At 34.0% G+C, this 20,014-nt stretch overlaps 4 protein-coding genes, 2 long non-coding RNA genes and 1 pseudogene across 8 annotated transcripts; 3 read left to right on the top strand and 4 right to left on the bottom strand.

The window, feature by feature from the left end:
* Positions 1 to 2,842: 2,842 nt before the first annotated feature.
* On the bottom strand, positions 2,843 to 3,045 carry AT1G09567. Its single transcript, NR_139651.1, has one exon. It is a non-coding gene; the product is annotated as an other RNA (long non-coding RNA).
* AT1G09563 lies at positions 2,843 to 3,045 on the top strand. The gene has a single exon (NR_139650.1). It is a non-coding gene; the product is annotated as an other RNA (long non-coding RNA).
* Positions 3,046 to 6,598: 3,553 nt separating this feature from the next.
* WAT1 (Walls Are Thin 1) lies at positions 6,599 to 9,148 on the top strand. 2 transcript variants are annotated; one of them, NM_001198474.1, is made up of 7 exons: positions 6,599 to 6,997; positions 7,095 to 7,157; positions 7,235 to 7,351; positions 7,611 to 8,031; positions 8,126 to 8,277; positions 8,391 to 8,686; positions 9,093 to 9,148. In NM_001198474.1, the coding sequence occupies exons 1-6, from the start codon at positions 6,783 to 6,785 to the stop codon at positions 8,590 to 8,592; spliced, it is 1,170 nt and encodes a 389-aa protein (NP_001185403.1). In that variant the 5' UTR covers positions 6,599 to 6,782; the 3' UTR covers positions 8,593 to 8,686; positions 9,093 to 9,148. The 2 variants fall into 2 exon arrangements, with proteins under 2 accessions (NP_001185403.1, NP_565111.1); NM_106203.6 differs by having other exon boundaries at positions 6,633 to 6,997; positions 8,391 to 9,106.
* A 735-nt stretch (positions 9,149 to 9,883) lies between these two features.
* On the bottom strand, positions 9,884 to 11,372 carry AT1G75490 (Integrase-type DNA-binding superfamily protein). The gene has a single exon (NM_106202.3). The coding sequence runs from the start codon at positions 10,827 to 10,829 to the stop codon at positions 10,209 to 10,211; it is 621 nt and encodes a 206-aa protein (NP_177681.2). The 5' UTR covers positions 10,830 to 11,372; the 3' UTR covers positions 9,884 to 10,208.
* Positions 11,373 to 12,129: 757 nt separating this feature from the next.
* AT1G75480 lies at positions 12,130 to 12,786 on the top strand (annotated as a pseudogene). Its single transcript has one exon.
* A 2,787-nt stretch (positions 12,787 to 15,573) lies between these two features.
* On the bottom strand, positions 15,574 to 16,820 carry PUP15 (purine permease; the record flags this gene model as incomplete). The annotated part of the gene is made up of 2 exons (NM_106201.2): positions 15,574 to 16,697; positions 16,781 to 16,820. 2 exons carry the CDS (start codon positions 16,818 to 16,820, stop codon positions 15,574 to 15,576), a joined length of 1,164 nt encoding a protein of 387 aa, NP_177680.2.
* A 289-nt stretch (positions 16,821 to 17,109) lies between these two features.
* On the bottom strand, positions 17,110 to 19,176 carry AT1G75460 (ATP-dependent protease La (LON) domain protein). Its single transcript, NM_106200.4, has one exon. It carries the CDS (start codon positions 18,886 to 18,888, stop codon positions 18,052 to 18,054), a length of 837 nt encoding a protein of 278 aa, NP_177679.1. The 5' UTR covers positions 18,889 to 19,176; the 3' UTR covers positions 17,110 to 18,051.
* Between the last annotated feature and the right edge of the window lie 838 nt (positions 19,177 to 20,014).

Raw genomic sequence — 20,014 nt, 5'->3', positions numbered from 1 at the left:
CTAAAGATTCCAAGTTGTTACCATTTGAGCCGTAGGTTGGGATGATGTATATTAATGGAAGAGACAACAATGTCAATGGTAATGTACTTCCTACCTTTTATTTGTGGCAGACATACTAATCGTGTTTACATTTTGACTTCTCCTTCTAATACTCAATTCAAAAGTGTCGATCACGTAAGTTTCGAATGAATCGGATGAGCAACATCTCATTTTCTTTGAGTAGAGGATTTTAGATTCGGATTCAATCTCATAGAATATGTAGTATGCTTTTCTGTATAACTAACTACTATAAGTCATATTAGTACAGAAACACGTGTGGCATAGTGATTACGGCTTTAGGACTAAGGGCATAAACTCGCTACAAGCAGGGATTGGATTTTCTACTCACTTTCGGGATTGTGCCGTCGTTTATGTAAAATCTAGATAATCGATGCTAATCTACTAATATTACGTGAAAAAATCGAAAATAATTTGTTTAGAAAAATTGGTTTTAAGAGATACAAAATCACTAGCTACTTTTACAAAAACAATTACAACTTAAATACTCTTTTTTTTTTGTTAAAGATCAGATCTATATTATAGACTAATATCTTATCATAATTACGCCTTATAGATGGGAAGAAAACAGCGAAAAAAGCATGCAAAATTAAGGAATTATCATTGGTAACTTTAACTGTTAGCAAAATCTTTTTCTTTCCTTTTTTCGATGGAGCCTGTGATTGCAAATGTTGAAAAGATATAAGTTCTCTTATTGTTTTCTTTGACCAAGTCACAGCCGTAAACGAAGAAAACAAACAGATGAAGATAGCAATGAAGACATGTAAAAATAAAGTGTAATTTTTTATATAGCTGTAATACTTTGTTACATAAAAAGAGAAGTTGTGCAAATGCCTTTTTTAACAAAATTTTTTTTTAAGAAAATAAAACTATATACCTAGAATTAGCTTATCAAGCACAAAAGCGTGACTTAATCAAAGGAAGAGATAAAATAAATAATCATGTTTAAGGTGGAAAATATAATGTAATCTTTTGACGGAAATAAGAAATTAAATTCTGGTCTGTTTTTGATAGGATTACATTTTCCAGCTTAAACATGATTATTTTATTAAATTATGACAATTATATCAGTAGTTTAATCATGTCGGACTATCTCTAACTAAGAAATCCCACCAAAATTTCATGTCAATAATATAGTGGATGGCTTGAAATTTCCCATAATTAATTTATGCATGCATGCCAAGCAAAAGCAATCGAGATGAATAAAAACAAAAGTAAAACAAAAAGTCAGTATATGTTTGGACTTAGAGAATACCTCGCATGCAAAAAGCCAACCCACAAAATAGTTGCAGAAACACATAATTGTGTATTACTTCAATTTTTTCAAGATGATAGAATATAAGTTTTTCTAATAGAACAAGCTTTTCGGATATTCTCAAAACTATTGGCAAACTTGCACAAGTTTTGCGGACTTTCACATGCATGGTTTCGAAAAATTTAACAAATATTTGGAAACTTTCAAAAACTGTTGTCTGTAGCCATAACATGAACTGTTTGTAGTAATTTACATATGTTTACAATATTAACAAAGTTTTTAGGAAGTTAAGAAAATTCTAATAAGTGCTTAAAAACTTTGACATGTTCTTATAAATTTTCATGTATTTTCCATGTAAAAAAATTCTCACCCTTTTTACTGGTCATTTAATAAACCCTAAATTGTGAAATCTAAATCGTAACACCAAAATCCTCAAACATAATTGCCTTCTTATTTTAATCTCTAGAGTTCATTATGTGACGAATATTGGAATCGAGGAGAGACCAATTCTTCCGTTGTGTGTTGAACCTGACATGATGACATTGTCTATAAAAAGAGAATAAGCGTCAGAAACTTAAAATGAAATAGGAATTTTTTTTAATAAGGGTTAGAGTTTCTCATGCTACTTTTAAAGAAAATTAATGAAATTATGTCATTTGGAAACTTCAAACTTTAGAAGAAGTTCCACTCTAATATAAACATACGGTACAGTTGACACTAACTCATTTTCTTTATTTTTGTCACCTGCAAGAAACTTTAAAAAATCACGTTGGAGTTTATAAGACTCCAACGATTAAACGCTTAACGCTTAAAGTAGTTTTACGCTAGCTAGTTCGCTTTCTTACGAAGACTGATACATTCGGATCACCATAATTATAGTTCGTTGAACTGAAATCAAGAAAAAGAGAGAGCTGTTTCTGTTAAACGTATTGAAATCACGTTAGTGGGTAAAGTGGCATTAGTCTTATAATAATATGTTGAAGGGTCATACTTGTCTCGTCCTTATAGTGTTGTCGCACGTCAAGGTGTCTTCTTAGTGACATCCACTTATCATCACAATTCAAACGAATCTAAGGACACTCTATATCAAATATCAATCAAAGCATCGGATGAAAACTTTATATGCATAATCTTTCTATTAGACACAAGCATATGTATATAGATATACACCATTGAATTGCATGTGAAACAGTGCAGTTATGGAGGTGTGTATACAGTCATTAAATGTGTTCCAGTTTTGCAGAACCGTGTCTACGTTCTTCAGACAATCAGTCGGAACGTTTTATCTTTGTTGATTATGACTGATCACAAGTATTGTCGTAAATAAGTGATAGCATTTAGCGTATCGGATAATTAGTGAAAGAATAAGAGCCGAGTTTATATAACTTGGTCATATTAAGATTCTAAATTTATGCATTAATCTTCTCAAATACCTCTAAAAGTAATTTACATTCTTTTATCTTGGAATTTAGGTTAAAAGCTAAATCTTTTGTGGTAAAGTTCAAAAGTGGAGTGAGAAAAAGAGAAGAGAGAGAGATCGGAGACAAGAAGATTCGCTCGTGGGCGAGCAAAAATGATAAAGAAACGAAATAAAGTGAGGAAAAAGGAGACAAGGCAATTAAATATTCCAACTAAGATTGGTCTCCCTCTTCTTCTTCGTCTGCTCGTTACCGGTTACTATCTTGTTGGGTCCTTACCCGATCCGTTACTGTCTTGCTGGGTCCTTACCCGACCCGTTTCTTTACCCTTTACCGATTGAGAGAGATAGACTTAGATCGAATATCATCCTTTATATATCGGGATCTTCTTTTTCATCCTAAAAAGGGTTTTGTTTTCTTCCTTTTTTAACTAAATAAGGGTTTATCTTCTGTCACAAAGACCAAAAATGCTAATTAATTCCTTTTATTTGTATTTTAACTAAACACTTTTATAAGCACTACTGCACTAGTTCCGGAAATTGGGCTAATTAATAGTGAAACTTTAGTCTTTACCATCAATAATACGCCCTTCTTTTATAACAATTGATGTTTAGTGATCTTTCATATTCATTAAGGAACAAACTAAAAATATTTCATCCTACCATCTACTGATCTACAATAAATTAATTAGTGCCAGTGTTGTGAAATTTTGAATTAAATTTGACACCTTAGTTAATTATGAGTTCAGTGCTTGTTTCGCATAGGTAACAACGAATCATCATTTGAGAATGATATAAAACAACCTAAATATATGCAAGTGTAAATCATGAACCTACGTTATAGATCCTAATATAAACCATATATAATTAACAAACTAATATGTGCTGGATTTGGTATGTCCAGCTGGGTATGTCTTCATTTATCTCTCAAAATTTACTGATACTATAGCTAATAGCTATATCTGAAAAGAGTAATTCCCAATTTCAACATACAATAACAAGATATTCATCAATAAGATCACTTTTACTAGTTATGAACAGTACCTGGAGAAACAATTGATATTTTTCAATTATCTACCATACACATCATCGCGTAAATCAAACCCTCAAATTCTGAATGAATTAGAAGGAAAACTCATGCCAAGACCTCTGGCAAACTACGTATTTTTATTATGATGAAATAATCATTTACAAGAATTGTAGACAGATTTGGAAATCTCAGTATAGTTAATGAAGGGGTCTGCCTCGACAAATGGCATTATGGATACGGTTGAGCATACGTGTACCACTTGCACGGCCAGTTTCATCACATATATACATACTCCTTTGACCTTTCTTAAGTTTTTTTATTTATTTTAATTTAGGATTACCCCGAAACTACACCATAAAATTTGTTTTCAAAAAACGTCACAACCTTTTCTTGTAAGAAGCTTTTCTACAACTAATCTAGTAAGATTTTACAAAACTGTTTCGATTTTTTTTTAAAATGCTGATATCATTTTGAATGTCCCAAAATAATCCCTTCTTTAGGATTACTGGAAATGTTTTAACAAAATTGTTTTAGTGATAATGTTTGTAGCTAGAACTACAACTAGTTATTTATATATTTTGATAAATTTTTAATTTTGTAGGAACAATTTTCTATAAATGTAGAAAATATTTACAGAAGTATGATATTATTAGAAACAATGATTTCTTATACAATTAAAAAACATGTTTCGCTGTGTATTGAGATATTTTCTATTCAATTTTGATATGAATAGCATCTATGTCAAGAACAGAGGATACAAACTTTAGTTTAGGTTCATCGGGATAATGGTAGAATAAATATATTTTATAAAATAGAGCAATTAGATAAATTAGTGTAACGTGAAAGTATAACTAAGTTTAACTAGATGTATTAAAATGTTAAGGTAAATATCTTTGTTATTGTTCATAAAAAAAAAAGATTTTTGTAATAGAAATGGAATATAATGAAGTAATGAAAATTCCATATTGTTATATTTTGTTATGTTTTACATGTTGCTGCATATAGTTTATCTAAAACAGATTTGTGACAAAATAATATTCCATGAACAATTTTTGCCATGATATTTCTTTTGTCGTGATACATTCGTGGAAGGAAAGAAAAATACATATTTGGTTTGTTTTCACGTGGATATGCACATGTTTCTGTGTACAATTTACTAAATTGGTTTCTCTGGGTTTACATTGTCGATCTCTCCAAAAATAACAAGACAAAAAGAAAGAGAAAAATGAAAGCATATACAAGCAAGCAACCATAAAATTTTCGATGATTCTATTCTATAGGGATACAAATGTATTTGACTATTGGAAAACAATTACACACGTCTATTCGATGAGCACAAAAAAATAGAACTAAAATAAATTAACAAGAAAAATAAAACTAAAATAATTGAGGACAAATACAGATAATAATATTGGTGTAAGCGTGTACATAAATATTGATCGTGTGGGTGTGCCTGCGAAATAAGAGGTACTGTGGGTCTCACGGTTCGGCAGTGCGCGTGGGGCTCGTCCCTACAAAATTAATTATGTAACATAAATAAAATCAAGAAATATATTTACCAAAAAAGAAAGTAAATAAAAGATGTTAAAACGAAATGTCGTACATTTATAATTAAGAGTGTTATTCTCCTGAAGACTATACTGTACAAGTAATAATTAGTAGCAATGCCATGCTGCTCAATAAATATCAAAGGAAAGGACAAACTAAAACCATTATAATGTCTACGATAGTGAGTGCAAATTGAGGAATAGAGTCGTAAATAATGATATATTTTGTGCTTTTTCTATTGTTATTTTTACCTTTTTGATTTTCAGAATTAAATGATTTTAGATATACAAAAAATTAAGAATCATAATGATGGTTGCGTTAATGAGTAGTGGCGTGAGGGTTGTCATGTCAGCTAAACAGCAGAAAAATAAAAGAATGTGGGAGACAGGCTTTGCCCTTTTACACATTTTTAAGCTCTCTTCTTTATTTTCTAAAAACACTATAGTACACAGTTAAAAATTTGCGGGCCCTTTGTTTAATCGATTTAGATTTAACCAACAGCTTCATAGTCGTTTCTTCTTGTTAGAAATCAATAAATGAAAAGTTGGTTGTTTTGAAAGCATATAATTAACTAACAATGTATCATGTTGTGAAACAAAAGCTGATGATAAATGTTAAATATAGTGTCCAAAATTTTGGGAATGTCTTCAAATTTTGATTTTAAAACATATGAGATGTACCAACATCCACAAAATGTTTGTGAAGTTGTGACTTAGTGAGACGTTGTCACTTTATTATCTCGTTTTGGTAACGGTAAGTGCATGTGAACGTGTTTGATTATAAGTTTAACCCGACTTTGTTTACGTGGTCATAGTTTCCAATAAGGCTAAGTAGAATAGTGTATGATAGTTTTCAATTCAAGAGTCTTTTTTTTCCAAGAAAATCCGAAAACACAATCGTTTATTTTAATATCTCAAAAGAAATCATATTTCTTAGGTAAAACTATCATACGTTGAGTTTTTCTTTCTCCTTTTGCGATTTTCCCTGAAATATATTTATGTTGTGTGTGTGCTTTGTAAACAAAATAATAATGAACGTAATAATAGTAAAACAAAAAGTAACCTATATTATTATCATACTTGATATAACCCAATAGAGAAATAATAATATAAATTAAAATTTTATTTCCCAATTCAAAAATCATAATCAAGGAGTGAATGCTGCCAGTAGACCAAAGTAACAATATTTGGTGTGTACATCAAATGATAGGAAACAACAAAAACTCATTAATATACCTAAATCCATATATATATATATATATATATATTTCAATATTTCACATTGTTATAATTAGGTTTAATAGATACCATATTAGAAATCTCAGTATGGTGGTTCCCACAAGCAAAGAGGGGAATGAGATTGCTATCTACCTATATTTATATCTCCGCAACTTCACTCTTTTCCTCAATCAACACACACAAACACACACACACACAGCCTTTTTCCTTCGTTGATCGATTGTTAAGCTCGATCCAATGGCGGATAACACCGATAATCGGAGATCCTTATGGGGAGTTCCGGAGAAGCTTCAGCTTCACATAGCGATGCTGACGTTGCAATTCGGTTACGCCGGATTCCACGTGGTGTCTCGAGCTGCTCTTAACATGGGAATCAGCAAACTCGTCTTCCCTGTTTATCGTAACATCATCGCCTTGCTTCTTCTCCTTCCCTTCGCTTACTTCCTTGAAAAGTAACCTTCTATTTTCACTTCACTTCTTTATTTGAAAACCCTATTTTTTCTCTAGTTGCTAGTTATTTAATTACCAAACTTAATTGTGTTAATTTAGGAAGGAGAGACCAGCGATTACTCTCAACTTTCTCATCCAGTTCTTCTTTTTGGCACTCATAGGGTATATATTTATATCCTTCACTCTGATCTTTTCAATAACAAATTTGGATAATTAGTTAATGAATTATTACACGACAGAATAACAGCGAACCAAGGATTTTACTTGTTGGGACTGGACAACACTTCACCAACATTTGCTTCCTCCATGCAAAACTCTGTTCCCGCCATTACCTTTCTCATGGCTGCTCTTCTCAGGCACTTACTCTACACATCTCTCCATTTTCATTCTCTTTTGATTTATAAAAATAAATAACAATATTTTGGACAGCTTGGATATACAAGAACCACTTTAATAATGTCCATTTGACTTTTCAACGTAAAAGAAACGGATAATAATACACGTAGACAATATTTAATGCCGTTTCCATTTGCTTACAAAATAGTGATAATCATAGTAGTAACAACAATGTAACATACTGTTTATGTACTGTATGTGAAAAAAACAATAATTCAGGATTGAGAAAGTAAGAATAAACAGAAGAGACGGTATCTCCAAAATCTTAGGAACAGCTCTTTGTGTCGCCGGAGCTTCCGTCATCACCCTCTATAAAGGTCCAACCATCTACACTCCGGCTAGCCACCTCCACGCTCATCTACTCACCACAAACTCCGCCGTCTTAGCGCCGCTAGGAAACGCCGCGCCTAAAAACTGGACCCTTGGTTGCATCTACCTAATCGGTCACTGTCTCTCGTGGTCAGGCTGGCTTGTTTTCCAAGCTCCGGTTCTTAAGTCTTATCCAGCGAGGCTCTCGGTTACGTCTTACACTTGTTTCTTCGGAATCATTCAGTTCTTGATCATTGCTGCTTTCTGTGAAAGAGATTCTCAGGCTTGGGTTTTTCACTCCGGTTGGGAGCTTTTCACCATCCTCTACGCCGTTAGTTTTTCTTTCATCTGTTATAATTAATTCGTTTTTGGCCCTAATGTTTCAAAATAATCAATTTGGTCCTAATGAATTGATTTAACTTCAGGGAATCGTAGCGTCTGGAATCGCGTTTGCGGTTCAGATTTGGTGTATTGACAGAGGGGGTCCAGTCTTCGTTGCTGTTTACCAGCCTGTTCAGACTCTTGTCGTTGCGATCATGGCTTCTATTGCGTTAGGCGAAGAATTTTATTTGGGCGGGTATGAAACTATAATAATATTAGTGGTTTATATAAATACTTGATAAAATCCAAGGTCCTAAACAAGAATAATTTTAAAATTTGTTGTGCCACATGTCATATTTCTAATGGCAGGATTATTGGAGCGGTCTTGATCATAGCGGGACTTTACTTCGTATTGTACGGTAAGAGCGAAGAGAGGAAATTTGCAGCGCTTGAGAAGGCAGCGATCCAGTCCTCCGCGGAGCATGGTATTGAACGTGCACCTGTTTCTCGCAACTCCATCAAGTCGTCCATCACAACACCACTACTCCATCAGTCAACGGACAATGTTTGACTACTTTGGACAAATCACTCTCCAGCTAATAATTACAAATGCCATTACCCAATTAAAAGGGAACAATGGTGTGCCGTTGTGTTTTATGACTTTTGTGTCTGCTTTTTTTCTTAGTGTTTTCTCTTCTTTTTTTTTTCTAAAAAATTATTAATTACCTAAGAAAGGTTTTTGAAGAAAGGAAAAAAAATGGTGGATGAGACATCATTGTTCATGAGGATGATGATGATGATGATAGTGATGAAGAAGACTATGTGGGAGCTTTGGATTGAGACTTTTCTATATATAATATCTGGCTGATATATTAGTGCCATTTTTTCTTACATTTCTTGTGGGGTTTTTCTTTCCTTTATCATCAATAGAATGTTATAATTTGCATTTATGATCTTTAGTAATTATCACTGTCGGGGATGTTTAAAATGGATTAGATCAAACGCTTTGTTCTGAACTGAAGTAAAAAAAGATCTTTAGTATTTGATTAAAATGATCTCTTAAAGAAACAGTTTTTTTTTACAAATTTAGTTTATTATCAAATATCCAATAAAAATTCTTAACCGAATGAACAAGTTAAAAATAAACCAACATTTAATATATATAATATAATATGGACCAACTAAGTTATAGTATGGACCAATTCTTGAGTTGAAAGTCCATAGATTTTAACATGGTATTAAAGTTTAGCTAACTTGAGAAAGATGTGTTGTTCGATATATAATTTTTGGTCCAATATTAGAATTTTGTTTGAAATAGACGGATAAAAGCATTATTTTAAGGAGAACGTGTTAAAAATTTCACATATACACTTCAATGCTCTACATTATCTTTCTTGGTTTTCTCGGATCAGCTTACACGTCAGCTTTTTACATATAAAATATCATCTTTTAATTTGATGTAAACAAGAAGTTCATTAACAGAATTTCATATCTTATTTACCTTATACAAATAAATTTCATTAACAAAAGAAATTCATATACATAAGGAAAAACACAGTGCATAAGCGACTTTGTCTCATAATCGTTATCTGGCATAGGTTAGTCTACCATGTGGATTCAAGATTTCGTATTTGAATCCATTAGTTAAATCATATATAGCCCGTTATTGGAGACTGGAGACCATATATAAGCCGAGATATAATGATGTTGGGCCGGAATAAACGGGCCAGGTTTGTTATAAACCACGCCATATAGTCTATCAAGACTCGCGAGGATTACACGTTAGTACAAAGAGAAGCTAAGAAGAAGATGCAAAGAAAACCAAGAGAATAGTCAAAGACTTAAAAGCCCATAGAAACAGAGACATATAATAGTTACACATTGACCGTTACACACAACGTAACATCCCGTTTTCTTTATACAGATACATTGCACTTGATTTAATAGTTTTCCCCATGACACATTTTTAGCTTCGAGACAAACAACTGTCGTTTTTATGTTTTTTTTGATATGGTAAGAATCTGCTTTCACACTATACAGACAAACCACATATATAGATGTGCACATATATAAGTACATGTAACTGGTGTTTATTTACATATATATCCTAGTTCACGGTGACTATATTTGTATATATATGTAGTTTGTATATGATAACTTAACAATTAAAGAGAGTCTAGTGACACCTCAAAGTGGGGAATGAAAGGAATCCCAATTAGAATAGCCACCGGAAATACAAGTATCAAACCGAGAAATATCATTATCTCCTTCATGAACCCATGGAAATCCTAACGACATTGTAGCTTCTTCCCATATTGAAGAATCATCCATTACCGGCAAATCCACGTTTATATGCTCCCATGATATCTCCTCTGTCACTCTTCCACATGATGACATCTCGTTGGATGAACACGGCGACTCAGAGTCGCTGCTGCTTTTTCCACCGGTGTTGCTGCTTGGTGTAGTCTGGGACGCCGGAGACGACGCCGTTTTAGGGTAACTTCTTAAGGACTCAGGGAGGTTGAGATGAGCCTCAGGCCCATAGAGCTTACGAGCTGCGGAGTCATAAGCCAAGGCAGCTTCACGGGAGGTGTCGAAGGTACCGAGCCAAAGACGAGCTCCTCGGTTAGGCTCGCGGATCTCAGCGACCCATTTGCCCCAAGTGCGTTGTCTAACACCTTTGTAAGTGCAAGACGCGTTATCGGGTCCACCTTTTCCTCTCATACAACCTTTCCTCGAACTAGCTTGGACGGTTCGTTGTTTCTTATTAGCACCAACCATCATTACTTTTGGCTCTATGGATGACATGTACGGATGTTGATAACTCGAAAGTGATATTATGTGACGACTTTTGGTGAGTGATAAGGCAAAGACATGAGGTAATGGTTAGGTGTGTATATATACTAGAAGAGAGTGATGAAACGTGGCGAGGAGAAGATATAGCTGGCGCAGACATGACGGAGGGTCGTGTCGAGAGGAGGAAGCTGGTGTTGTGTTTGTAATCCTAACACTTGTCTCGAGAGACCCTTCTTTTTTTGGCAACAGTAATCGTAAAACCAGCAGAGAGATTGATGAGTTTGAGATTTTTCCAAAAAAAAAAAGAAAAGAGAGAGAGAGATATGGATAAGGTCATCCGCGATTGGGGAAATATAAAAAGATTTATCACTATGAATTAATGGCTCGTCATGTGAATGCTTCTATCTAATATCAAGCTATGGCTTTATTCATCAGAAAACAAAATCAAGCTATGGCTTTAACTTAATTATAATTTCAAATAGCTAAAAAGAAAGAAAAAAATACATGATTTTTCTTATATATACAAACTTTTTTAATTAAAAAGCCTTTAGATTTATAAAGCTTTTCTCTATGAGTCATGTAATCTCTCCTTTTGTAAAAAAAGAATCATCATCTAATGCATAAACATTGAGAAAGAATTGTAGTTTTTTTTTTAATTCGTTCATAGAGTCACCATTTTCTTTCTTGATGTTATCCATTTCTCCAGGCTTTTTAATTGCCACGTGGGAAATTATAGCAAAGTACAAGTATGAATGTGTGTAAGGGTCAGTCATGTGGCGGCAATATGTCCACGCAAATTAAACGTACGGGACCCGAAGGTTCCTCGATAAGAGACAAACAAAGTTCACTGAATCTTACTTCTCTGTCTTAGAACATTTGTGGCCGAGACACACGTGAAAAGGCGGCCTTTTTAACCGATAACTACAAAGCTCCGGTTCCAATTTATCTAACTTATTTTTTGTTCTAAATATTATCTCTAGTATTCTCAGATAGAACTTTTTAAAAATTTGAAGTCGTTCAATGTCAAGTAGATTATTATGGAAATTGCAAAACATAATTTACCAAATCAATGTAATTGCAACTAAAATCCATTAATTTGTTTTGGATTTTTTTTTTTTTGAAAAAATAAATTTAGCAAGAGAAATGAAGATGATTTATGTAGATCGAGAAAATAGTGAGATACTTAGTATGAATTATCTTGTTCGATTGGGAATTTGTTATGATGGATTTGACTCCGATGTCTGCTTATATAACTTTAACATATCCACAATATAAAAAATGTTGAAGATATGCAATTAAACTTATATTTCTAGTACTATATTCTGTGTTGACAGCTAAAAAAACAAAGCTCTTAATGCACTAAATTAATTCTCTGTAGAAAAATGCATTTGAATGGGGATCATCTGCGATTCCACACTCTGAGGATGCAATCCAGGTGACACAGCATGCTGCTAGTTATTTAGTCAGGTAAGAATGTAAGATCACCCTCATCAACGTTTTCACAGTTTTCCCAACAACATTTTTTGTTTTCTCAATGGATTGCGGTTGAATGTGGTGCAGTGAAGCTAGGACGTCACTGAACAGACACCATCTAAGAAAGTGCTGAGCAATCTCATATACAACTATAAGCCTACTTACTACGCAGGGTAAAGCCACTAAGGACAGTCTTTGCACAATTCTCTTGTTTTTCGTTGTTGACAATGATGTCCTTTAACGATGTCTTTGGATCATACAATCTTGCAGGAGGGGTTTCGACGAGGTTTACATTTTTACACAACCAAGATCCCGTTTCTAAGAAGTTTACTCGTTACTCGTCGTCGTGTGTGTTTGTTTTGTAACTCTGATTTACATTTAGGGAGCCTGCATGATTTCCCTTGTTGAATTTATCTTTTTGGAATTAGATCATTTCAAAAGATACAACTGTGTTTGATTCGTCTTTCTAGCAAATAACTTCTGACTTTTGAGATTGGTTACCAAAACGGCAAAACCGAAGCTTTGTAAATGAGTAATATTAACGAAGTTTTTATTGCATTGAAATTTAACAATCACTTAGATTATTTGAAAATGGTTTTTATTTGAACTTTTCAAATACCATTTTCATAATCAAAAATATAAAGTAAAGAAAAAAAGTTTACATAATAAAAATTTTTGTAACAAAAACCATAAAAGTTAATGTAAGAGTTAATTTTATAACGGACTTTCAGGATGAGACGTGATACTTAGTTCAGTTTGTTTTCAATTCATTAAAATTCAACATTTAGAAATTTTGAAAACCAAAATATTTTATGTAATAAAAACTTTTACATAATATAAAATATAATTAAAAAATAAGTTACATAATAAAAATATTCTAACAAAAATCATAAAATTAATCTAAGGGTTAAAAATTTGATTACGTGAAAAGCGGTTGAACTAATAAGACCTCTTACGACCCATAGAAACGGACGAGATGATGCTTAGTCAGGTTTGTTTTCAATGTATTGAAATTCAACATTAAACCAAAATATTTATAGAATAAAAACTTTAGTGATTAAAAGTTTTTTTTTGTAGACAAAACATTTTCATAATAAAAAATAGAATTAAAAAAAATAAGTTTACATAATAAAAATATTTGTAATAAAAACAATAAAAATTAATCTAAAGGTTAAATTTACTTGCATAAAAAGCGGTTGAACTAATAACACCTCTTAAGGACCCGTTGGATGGGACGGGATGCTTAGTCCGATTTGTTTTCAATGCATTGAAATTCAACACTTAGATTTTTTGAAAACCAAAATAATTTATATAAAAAAAACTTTAGTTGAAAAATAAGTTTACATAATAAAACTATTTGTAAAAACCATTAAAAATAATCTAAGAGATAAATTTACTTGCGTAAAAAACGGTTGAACTAATAACACCTCTTACGGACCCGTATAATGGGACGGGATGCTTAGTCCGTTTTGTTTTCAATGCATTTAAATTCAACACTTAAATTTTTGAATAATTAAAATATTTTTTATAATAAAAACTTTAGTTAAAATTTAAAAACATTTTTATAATCAAAAATATAATAAAAAAATAAGTTTACATAATAAAAATATTTGTAACAAAAACTGTAAAAATTAATCTAAGGATTAAATTTACTTGCGTGAAAGGCGGTTGGACTAATAACACCTCTTACGGACCCGTAAGATGGGACGGGATGCTCAATCCGGTTGTTTTCAATGCATTGAAATTTAACACTTACACTTTTTAAAACCAAAATATTTTCTACAGTAAAATGTTCAATTAAAATAAAATAAAATAAACTTTTTCTGACAAAAAAAGAAGAGAAAAATAAAAAAATTGAGGTAAAAAAGATAAAAAATCAAGAGGCTAAATCACTAAATTCCAAAATGATGAACAAAAATAACATTCGCCTAAAGGACATACCAGTAAACGAAACAGTAGGCAAGAGGCTAAATCCCTAAATTCCAAATTCCAAATTCCAAATCCCTAAATTTTAAAATTCCAAAATTTCAAATCCCTAAATTCCAAACAAGAAGCTAAATCCCTATGTTCCAAATTGATGAACAATAACATTCGCCTAAAAGACATAACAGTGAACGAAACAGCAGACAAGTACATGATGAATTTGCGTAAGGATAGAAAGTTATACCAATTTACGATCGAGATCGAAGCATTCTCGTGTTATCAAACAGTCACAAGAACCCTATACATGAAGAACAAAAAAGGATACTAAGTCCCAGCGATCAAAATCAAATCTCAAAATCAATTTAAAGTAAGAAATATCTCTTACCATAGACATAAAATTAAAGGATCAAGGAGAATCTTCGTCCTTACTTGCTTGAATCCGAGAAGAATCACTCCCTGCGAGTCTGTGACACGCAAAAATCAGAAAAACAGAGTCACACGACAATGAAAAGAGAATCGATGAACCCTAGAAGACCCTAATATATACAATTACAAATCATGGATAACATAATGAAACAGAAATAGATAAAAATAAAAGAGAGAGAGAACGACTACAACTAAGTAACCTGATCGTAGATAGATGACTCTCTCAGGTTGAGATTGGTGATCCTTTAGTCGATCGGAATCATAAGTGTAATGAAAGAATTAGAGAGAATGAAGAAGACGGACAACAAGTTTAAAAGATTGTAGTTTGCAGTTAAAGTTAATCTTAATCTGGGGGAGAAACTCTCGTCTCCGCATAAATAACAGGAGCGTGGGAAAAAAAAAGGAAATCACTATAACGGCTACTTATGAAAAAAATGGAAATTAATAATAGGAACCGACTTTAATTTCATAAAGACGCTTTTGCCCTTCCATCGTTGACGTCATTGTTTCTTCTTCTTCTCTCCTCCATTTGAAAACGCAAACTTGGAAAGGGAAACTGGTTTGTTCTCAGATAGTGAAGACATATATCTCTAGTATACTCTCTCAGATAGAACTTTTAAAAAATTTGAAGTCGTTCAACGTCAAATAGATTATTATGGAAATTGCAAAACATAATTTACCAAATCAATGTAATTGCAACTAAAATCCATTAAATTTTTTTTTTAGCAAGAGAATAATGTAATTGTAGATAACAAAAGAAAGTCAAAGCTGCTGTTATAATCAACGTTGTAACAGATGATTAAAAAACAATCAACAAGATTCTGAATGTCTTGGAAAAAGTCGTTATTAGCCACAAACATTTCATGAAATTGTTATGAGAAAGAATTTAATTAAGATTTTTTTTTTCAAGAAAAATCCAAATTTCAAAATTTGATTAGCTTGTGGATTGGTCATCATCGTCGCTCTTCTCTTTGTGAATAATATAGATATAACACGAGACGCTAAGAGCAGCTGCGCCTAAGGCGATTCCTCTGAAGACATCGAAATGATCGTGCGTGTTATATAAAAAAGCCACTAGAAGCGACACGATCGGCCACGTACAGACACTGATCACGTTCGAGAACACGGCGGAGACAGCGAACACTAGCCCCACGATCCCGACCCAGTAGATCTGCCATGCAACGGCTTGACCCACCATAGTCCTCACGTAGGCAATATCTCCCTTCGTGAACGTTTCCATCTCTTTCTTCATATCGTGATGTTCACCAGAGATTAAAACGGCTGCGACTAAGATGATGGTTACGACGAGAGACAAGAAGATGATCATCTCGAGAACGACAACGAAACTGGGTTGTTTTCTGTTGGTGGATGTGTTGCAGAAAGAGATAAGTTCCTCGAACACCTTCCTGATAATGCAGAGGAGCAAGGAGAAAAAGATGGCAGCGCCGAAAGCCACATTAATAATTCCATAGCCGTAGGATTTCTTCCCGTAGATGGGTGACCCGGCGGAGAAAGTGTAGAGAGTGAAAGCGCCGGCGAGGACGGCTAAGATGAGAGAGATAAACGTCCATCTATTAAATTTGATATCGTTGTAATACTTGGAGAAAATCAGGGTGAATAATAGCTGCGTCGTGTAAGTGAGAGTGAAAACTCTATAGGGTATCTGGTTTCTAACGTCGGAGAAAAATGCTTGACAAAACATGTAGATGCAGAGAATAGAGTAAGTTATGGCTAAGTGCTTGAGGGAGGTTTCACCGGAGAAAATGAGAAGTTGTTTCTGTTTCTTGATGAGGAAGTGGAGAAGGAAAGGGAGAAGGAGGATGGGGAATCCGACGACTTGGAGAAGTGTTTGAGTCAAGATACCGCGGCGGCGGCTCAGGTTTTTGTGGAGGAAGTAATAGTTCTCGAGGAGTCTAGCGATGCATTGACCTGTTACGGCCAAGATGGTGCATATGATGATGGTAACCCACTGGTTACGTCTCTGATTCGAGTCACTTGTTAGGCTGATCGGTGTGGTTAGGCGGTGCTCGATATCCAGGGCTATTTGCACAAAGTGTTCTGTAAAGGAAAACAATATTATGATTGGCATACCAATATATATATGTGACAAGGGAATATAATGAGACAGAACATAGGCCTACCTTGTGGATTTGACGACTGCATTGGTTGATTATGTCCCATCATATTTCTTGAGTTCTGGGAATCTAGGAAACTGGCGTTTGTGTGTTTATAGCCAAACGCAATGGGTCTGAGGGTGGACTTTGACGGAGTAAGGGTTTTGCCTAGTTGAGCAAATGGGTTTTAGTTACTTATATGCAGACATATTCCTAGAAGTAAAAGACCAAGTACAGATTAAATGACTTTGTCATTTGACACTAGATAATAAAGAAAAAGACAAGCATCATACTGCTTTTGCTTGTTCTATTTTTTTTTATAGAAGTAGTCAACTTCCAAAGTTTTGGAATTCCAGGAAGGCAAGCAATTTTTTTATGGCAAAGGAAACAACTCGTGTACATAAGTTTTGAATGCCAAATTATATTCACCAAAAAACCTTTGTTAATTACACAAGATGCTTTGAAGAAAAACAGAACATGGAGCCGTAAAAACAGAGTTTGTAACAGAAATCATCTTCTTGTCGCGAACACTTGTTAATTCTTATAGCAGAAAAGTTCGAAAATATATGTTTGGTGTAGCAATTTGAATCGATAGAGACTATCTTGACTCGAAACACCACCAGAGTCACTCTGCTAAACCCTAAACCTCGCAGTGAACCATGGACGAGGCTCCATGATCTCATAATTAGACGACACTCGATGGCATAGACATAACGCGGTTATTCATACCAGAACCAGATGATCAAACTAGCGCCGAATGACTCGACAGACACACAGAGGCAGGCAATCCACAGCCCAAGCAGTTTATTTGGTAAGTTTCCACTTGGTTCTAGAGGTCGAAAACGCTCACTAGAATCTACACCAAAGATAATTAAACCAGTACCATAGTTGCAACGAAACTGATACAAGTACCATAAGTCTATAGTATGTAGATAAAGCAACCAACACTACTTAGTCTCTATATGAGTCGTAGCAGTTTTGACATTCCCTGGTTTAGTGAACATCTCTCTCTATTAGGAATTGTTGACATAGCAGATTCTCTAGGTTTCCACTTTGGAAGCTAACTCAAGTAAACCACAACATTTTTGTGATCAATTCAGCTATAAATCCTATAAAAACCTTCAAAACATATACTAATACCACCAAAATCACCGTATTACAAAGGCAATTACACTTTCACAACTTTGCAGGTTTTCATAAGTTTCGTATATTCAATTACTGACAAAGCTCAATATACCAAACGCTTAGAGAGAGAAGAGGTTCAGAAATTCTATGTACCAGTAAAAGTAGAATACACACTAAGATGATGAAGGAAACACATCTTTAACAGCAGAAGCTGCAGTCAAATAATTAAGTGTATTCCTCAAAGTCTCTCTTTCTCTTTTTAACCTAGCTGCCGTATCTTCAAGCTCAAGCAACGCTTGCTGCTCTCTAGGAGCTCCTTCAAACGTACTTCCGACGAAGAACGAAAACGGCGTCGGAAACTGATTCCTCCTCAGATCTTGAACTTCTTTCTCAGCCTTACCATTCAATCTATTCGATAACCTAATCACTTCTTTCATTAGAACTTCGACTTCATTAGCTAACGAATCAAGATTTTCTTCACCGGAAGGACGATCTTCAAGCCACGTGACTTCTCCGACAAGGTAGGGTTTCGTACGAACGACATTCGTGACTCGGAATCGTTCTTGACCTTTGCAGACTAGAAAGAATCGATCATCGACGAGACGCTCGTGTTTCACGACTTCTCCTACACATCCTACTTCTGCGGCGGAGCCAGAGACGGAATCGGAGTAAACTACGCCGAATCGTAGATCAGATTGGAGGAGCGTGTGCATCATGATACGGTAACGGAATTCGAAGATCTGAAGAGGAAGGATTGCTCCGGGGAAGAGAACGAGTGGGAGTGGAAACAGAGGAAGCTCGACGATATCATCGGATTTTGGAGATTTCGCGTTGTGATGCTTCTCGGAGAATGAAGAAGATGAACATCGGAAGGAACTGTTGAGTTTACAACGCCGGCGATTATCAACCGTCGGTGATAAAGATCTAAGGGAGTGAAACGGTGGTTTGGATTTGAAGGAAGGAGATAATGAAGTTGAAGAAGGTGAAGAGACTACGTGTGGAAGCGCCATTACAGGGGAAGAGACGAAGTAATCAGAGAATACAAAAAAGAGGGTTTATTACATTATTTGAATATTTCTTTTGCCTTTTGGTGGGTTTAAAGAAAAAAAAATTAAGGATATGATAATTGACATGTCATTATAACAGATATTTGAGTGATTTGTATTTTTGTTGTGTGGATAATAAACGAGAGGAGAGGAAGAAGAAGTGGATGTGATTCTGAATATCCCACGAGTGAGAGACTTTATATTATCCATCTACAAAATTCTTGTAATGCCACGTGCTCTTTAGATTAGGGATTACTGACTAAGAAGGAATTAGTGACGCATTTTCTAGATGAGAATTCTAGAGAGAATAAAAATGTGTAGAAGTTAGTTGGAAGAGCATTTGAATGGTGATAGGTGTGGGTTGATTTATGACATTTTCCCCTAACTTATTTCTCCAATCTCCAACCAATTATGTACCAAAAAATCATCATTAAACCGGTTAGTATAAGCTTTGTGCTTGTGGTAACTTCATTTCAGGGTTGTGTAATTGTTGATTTGTCAATTTTTTTGGTCAACTCAAATATTTTCTTGGTTTAAGAGATGCAGTAGAATAAGGGCCCATAAAGAAGAGTCCAACTCATCTACCCAACTAATTTTATTCTTGTGATAAGGGAAAAGGGAAACTAATTTTTTGTTTACACATAAAGATTTAAACGAATAAGGCCCACAAATAAGCCCATTGTGAAAAATGGCCCATTTTATATGAATAAGGGTTTGTACTTTGTATCATAAAAAATTTGAACCTTAATTTGCTGAAACAAACTTACAAGATCTCCACACTTGGAGCCAAATGAGCGCGAGTTCGTTTCATAAGCTAAGAGTAGATCTGAAAAAGACATTACAAAGACAAAAAGAAAAACAATATATTTTCACAAATTAAATTGAAAGGGAAATAAAAATGAGAACCACTAATCAAATATCAACGGGAGATTAGGAGGCCAATGATAGAAGTGTAGTAGGATAAAGACGAGTCCAAGGCACGTGGGCTTTGGAATCGTTTGTCTATGTTGCGACAAAACCATTCTTTTTTTTGCTAAGAACAAAACAAAATCATTCTTATGCAAATCCAATTGACATTAATTTACAGAAA

Source organism: Arabidopsis thaliana (genome assembly GCF_000001735.4).
Source record: "Arabidopsis thaliana chromosome 1 sequence".
In the NCBI taxonomy this organism is placed as follows: Eukaryota; Viridiplantae; Streptophyta; class Magnoliopsida; order Brassicales; family Brassicaceae; genus Arabidopsis; species Arabidopsis thaliana.
The sequence above is the reverse complement of the archived record's forward strand: the minus strand, read 5'-3'. Positions and strand labels throughout refer to the sequence as shown.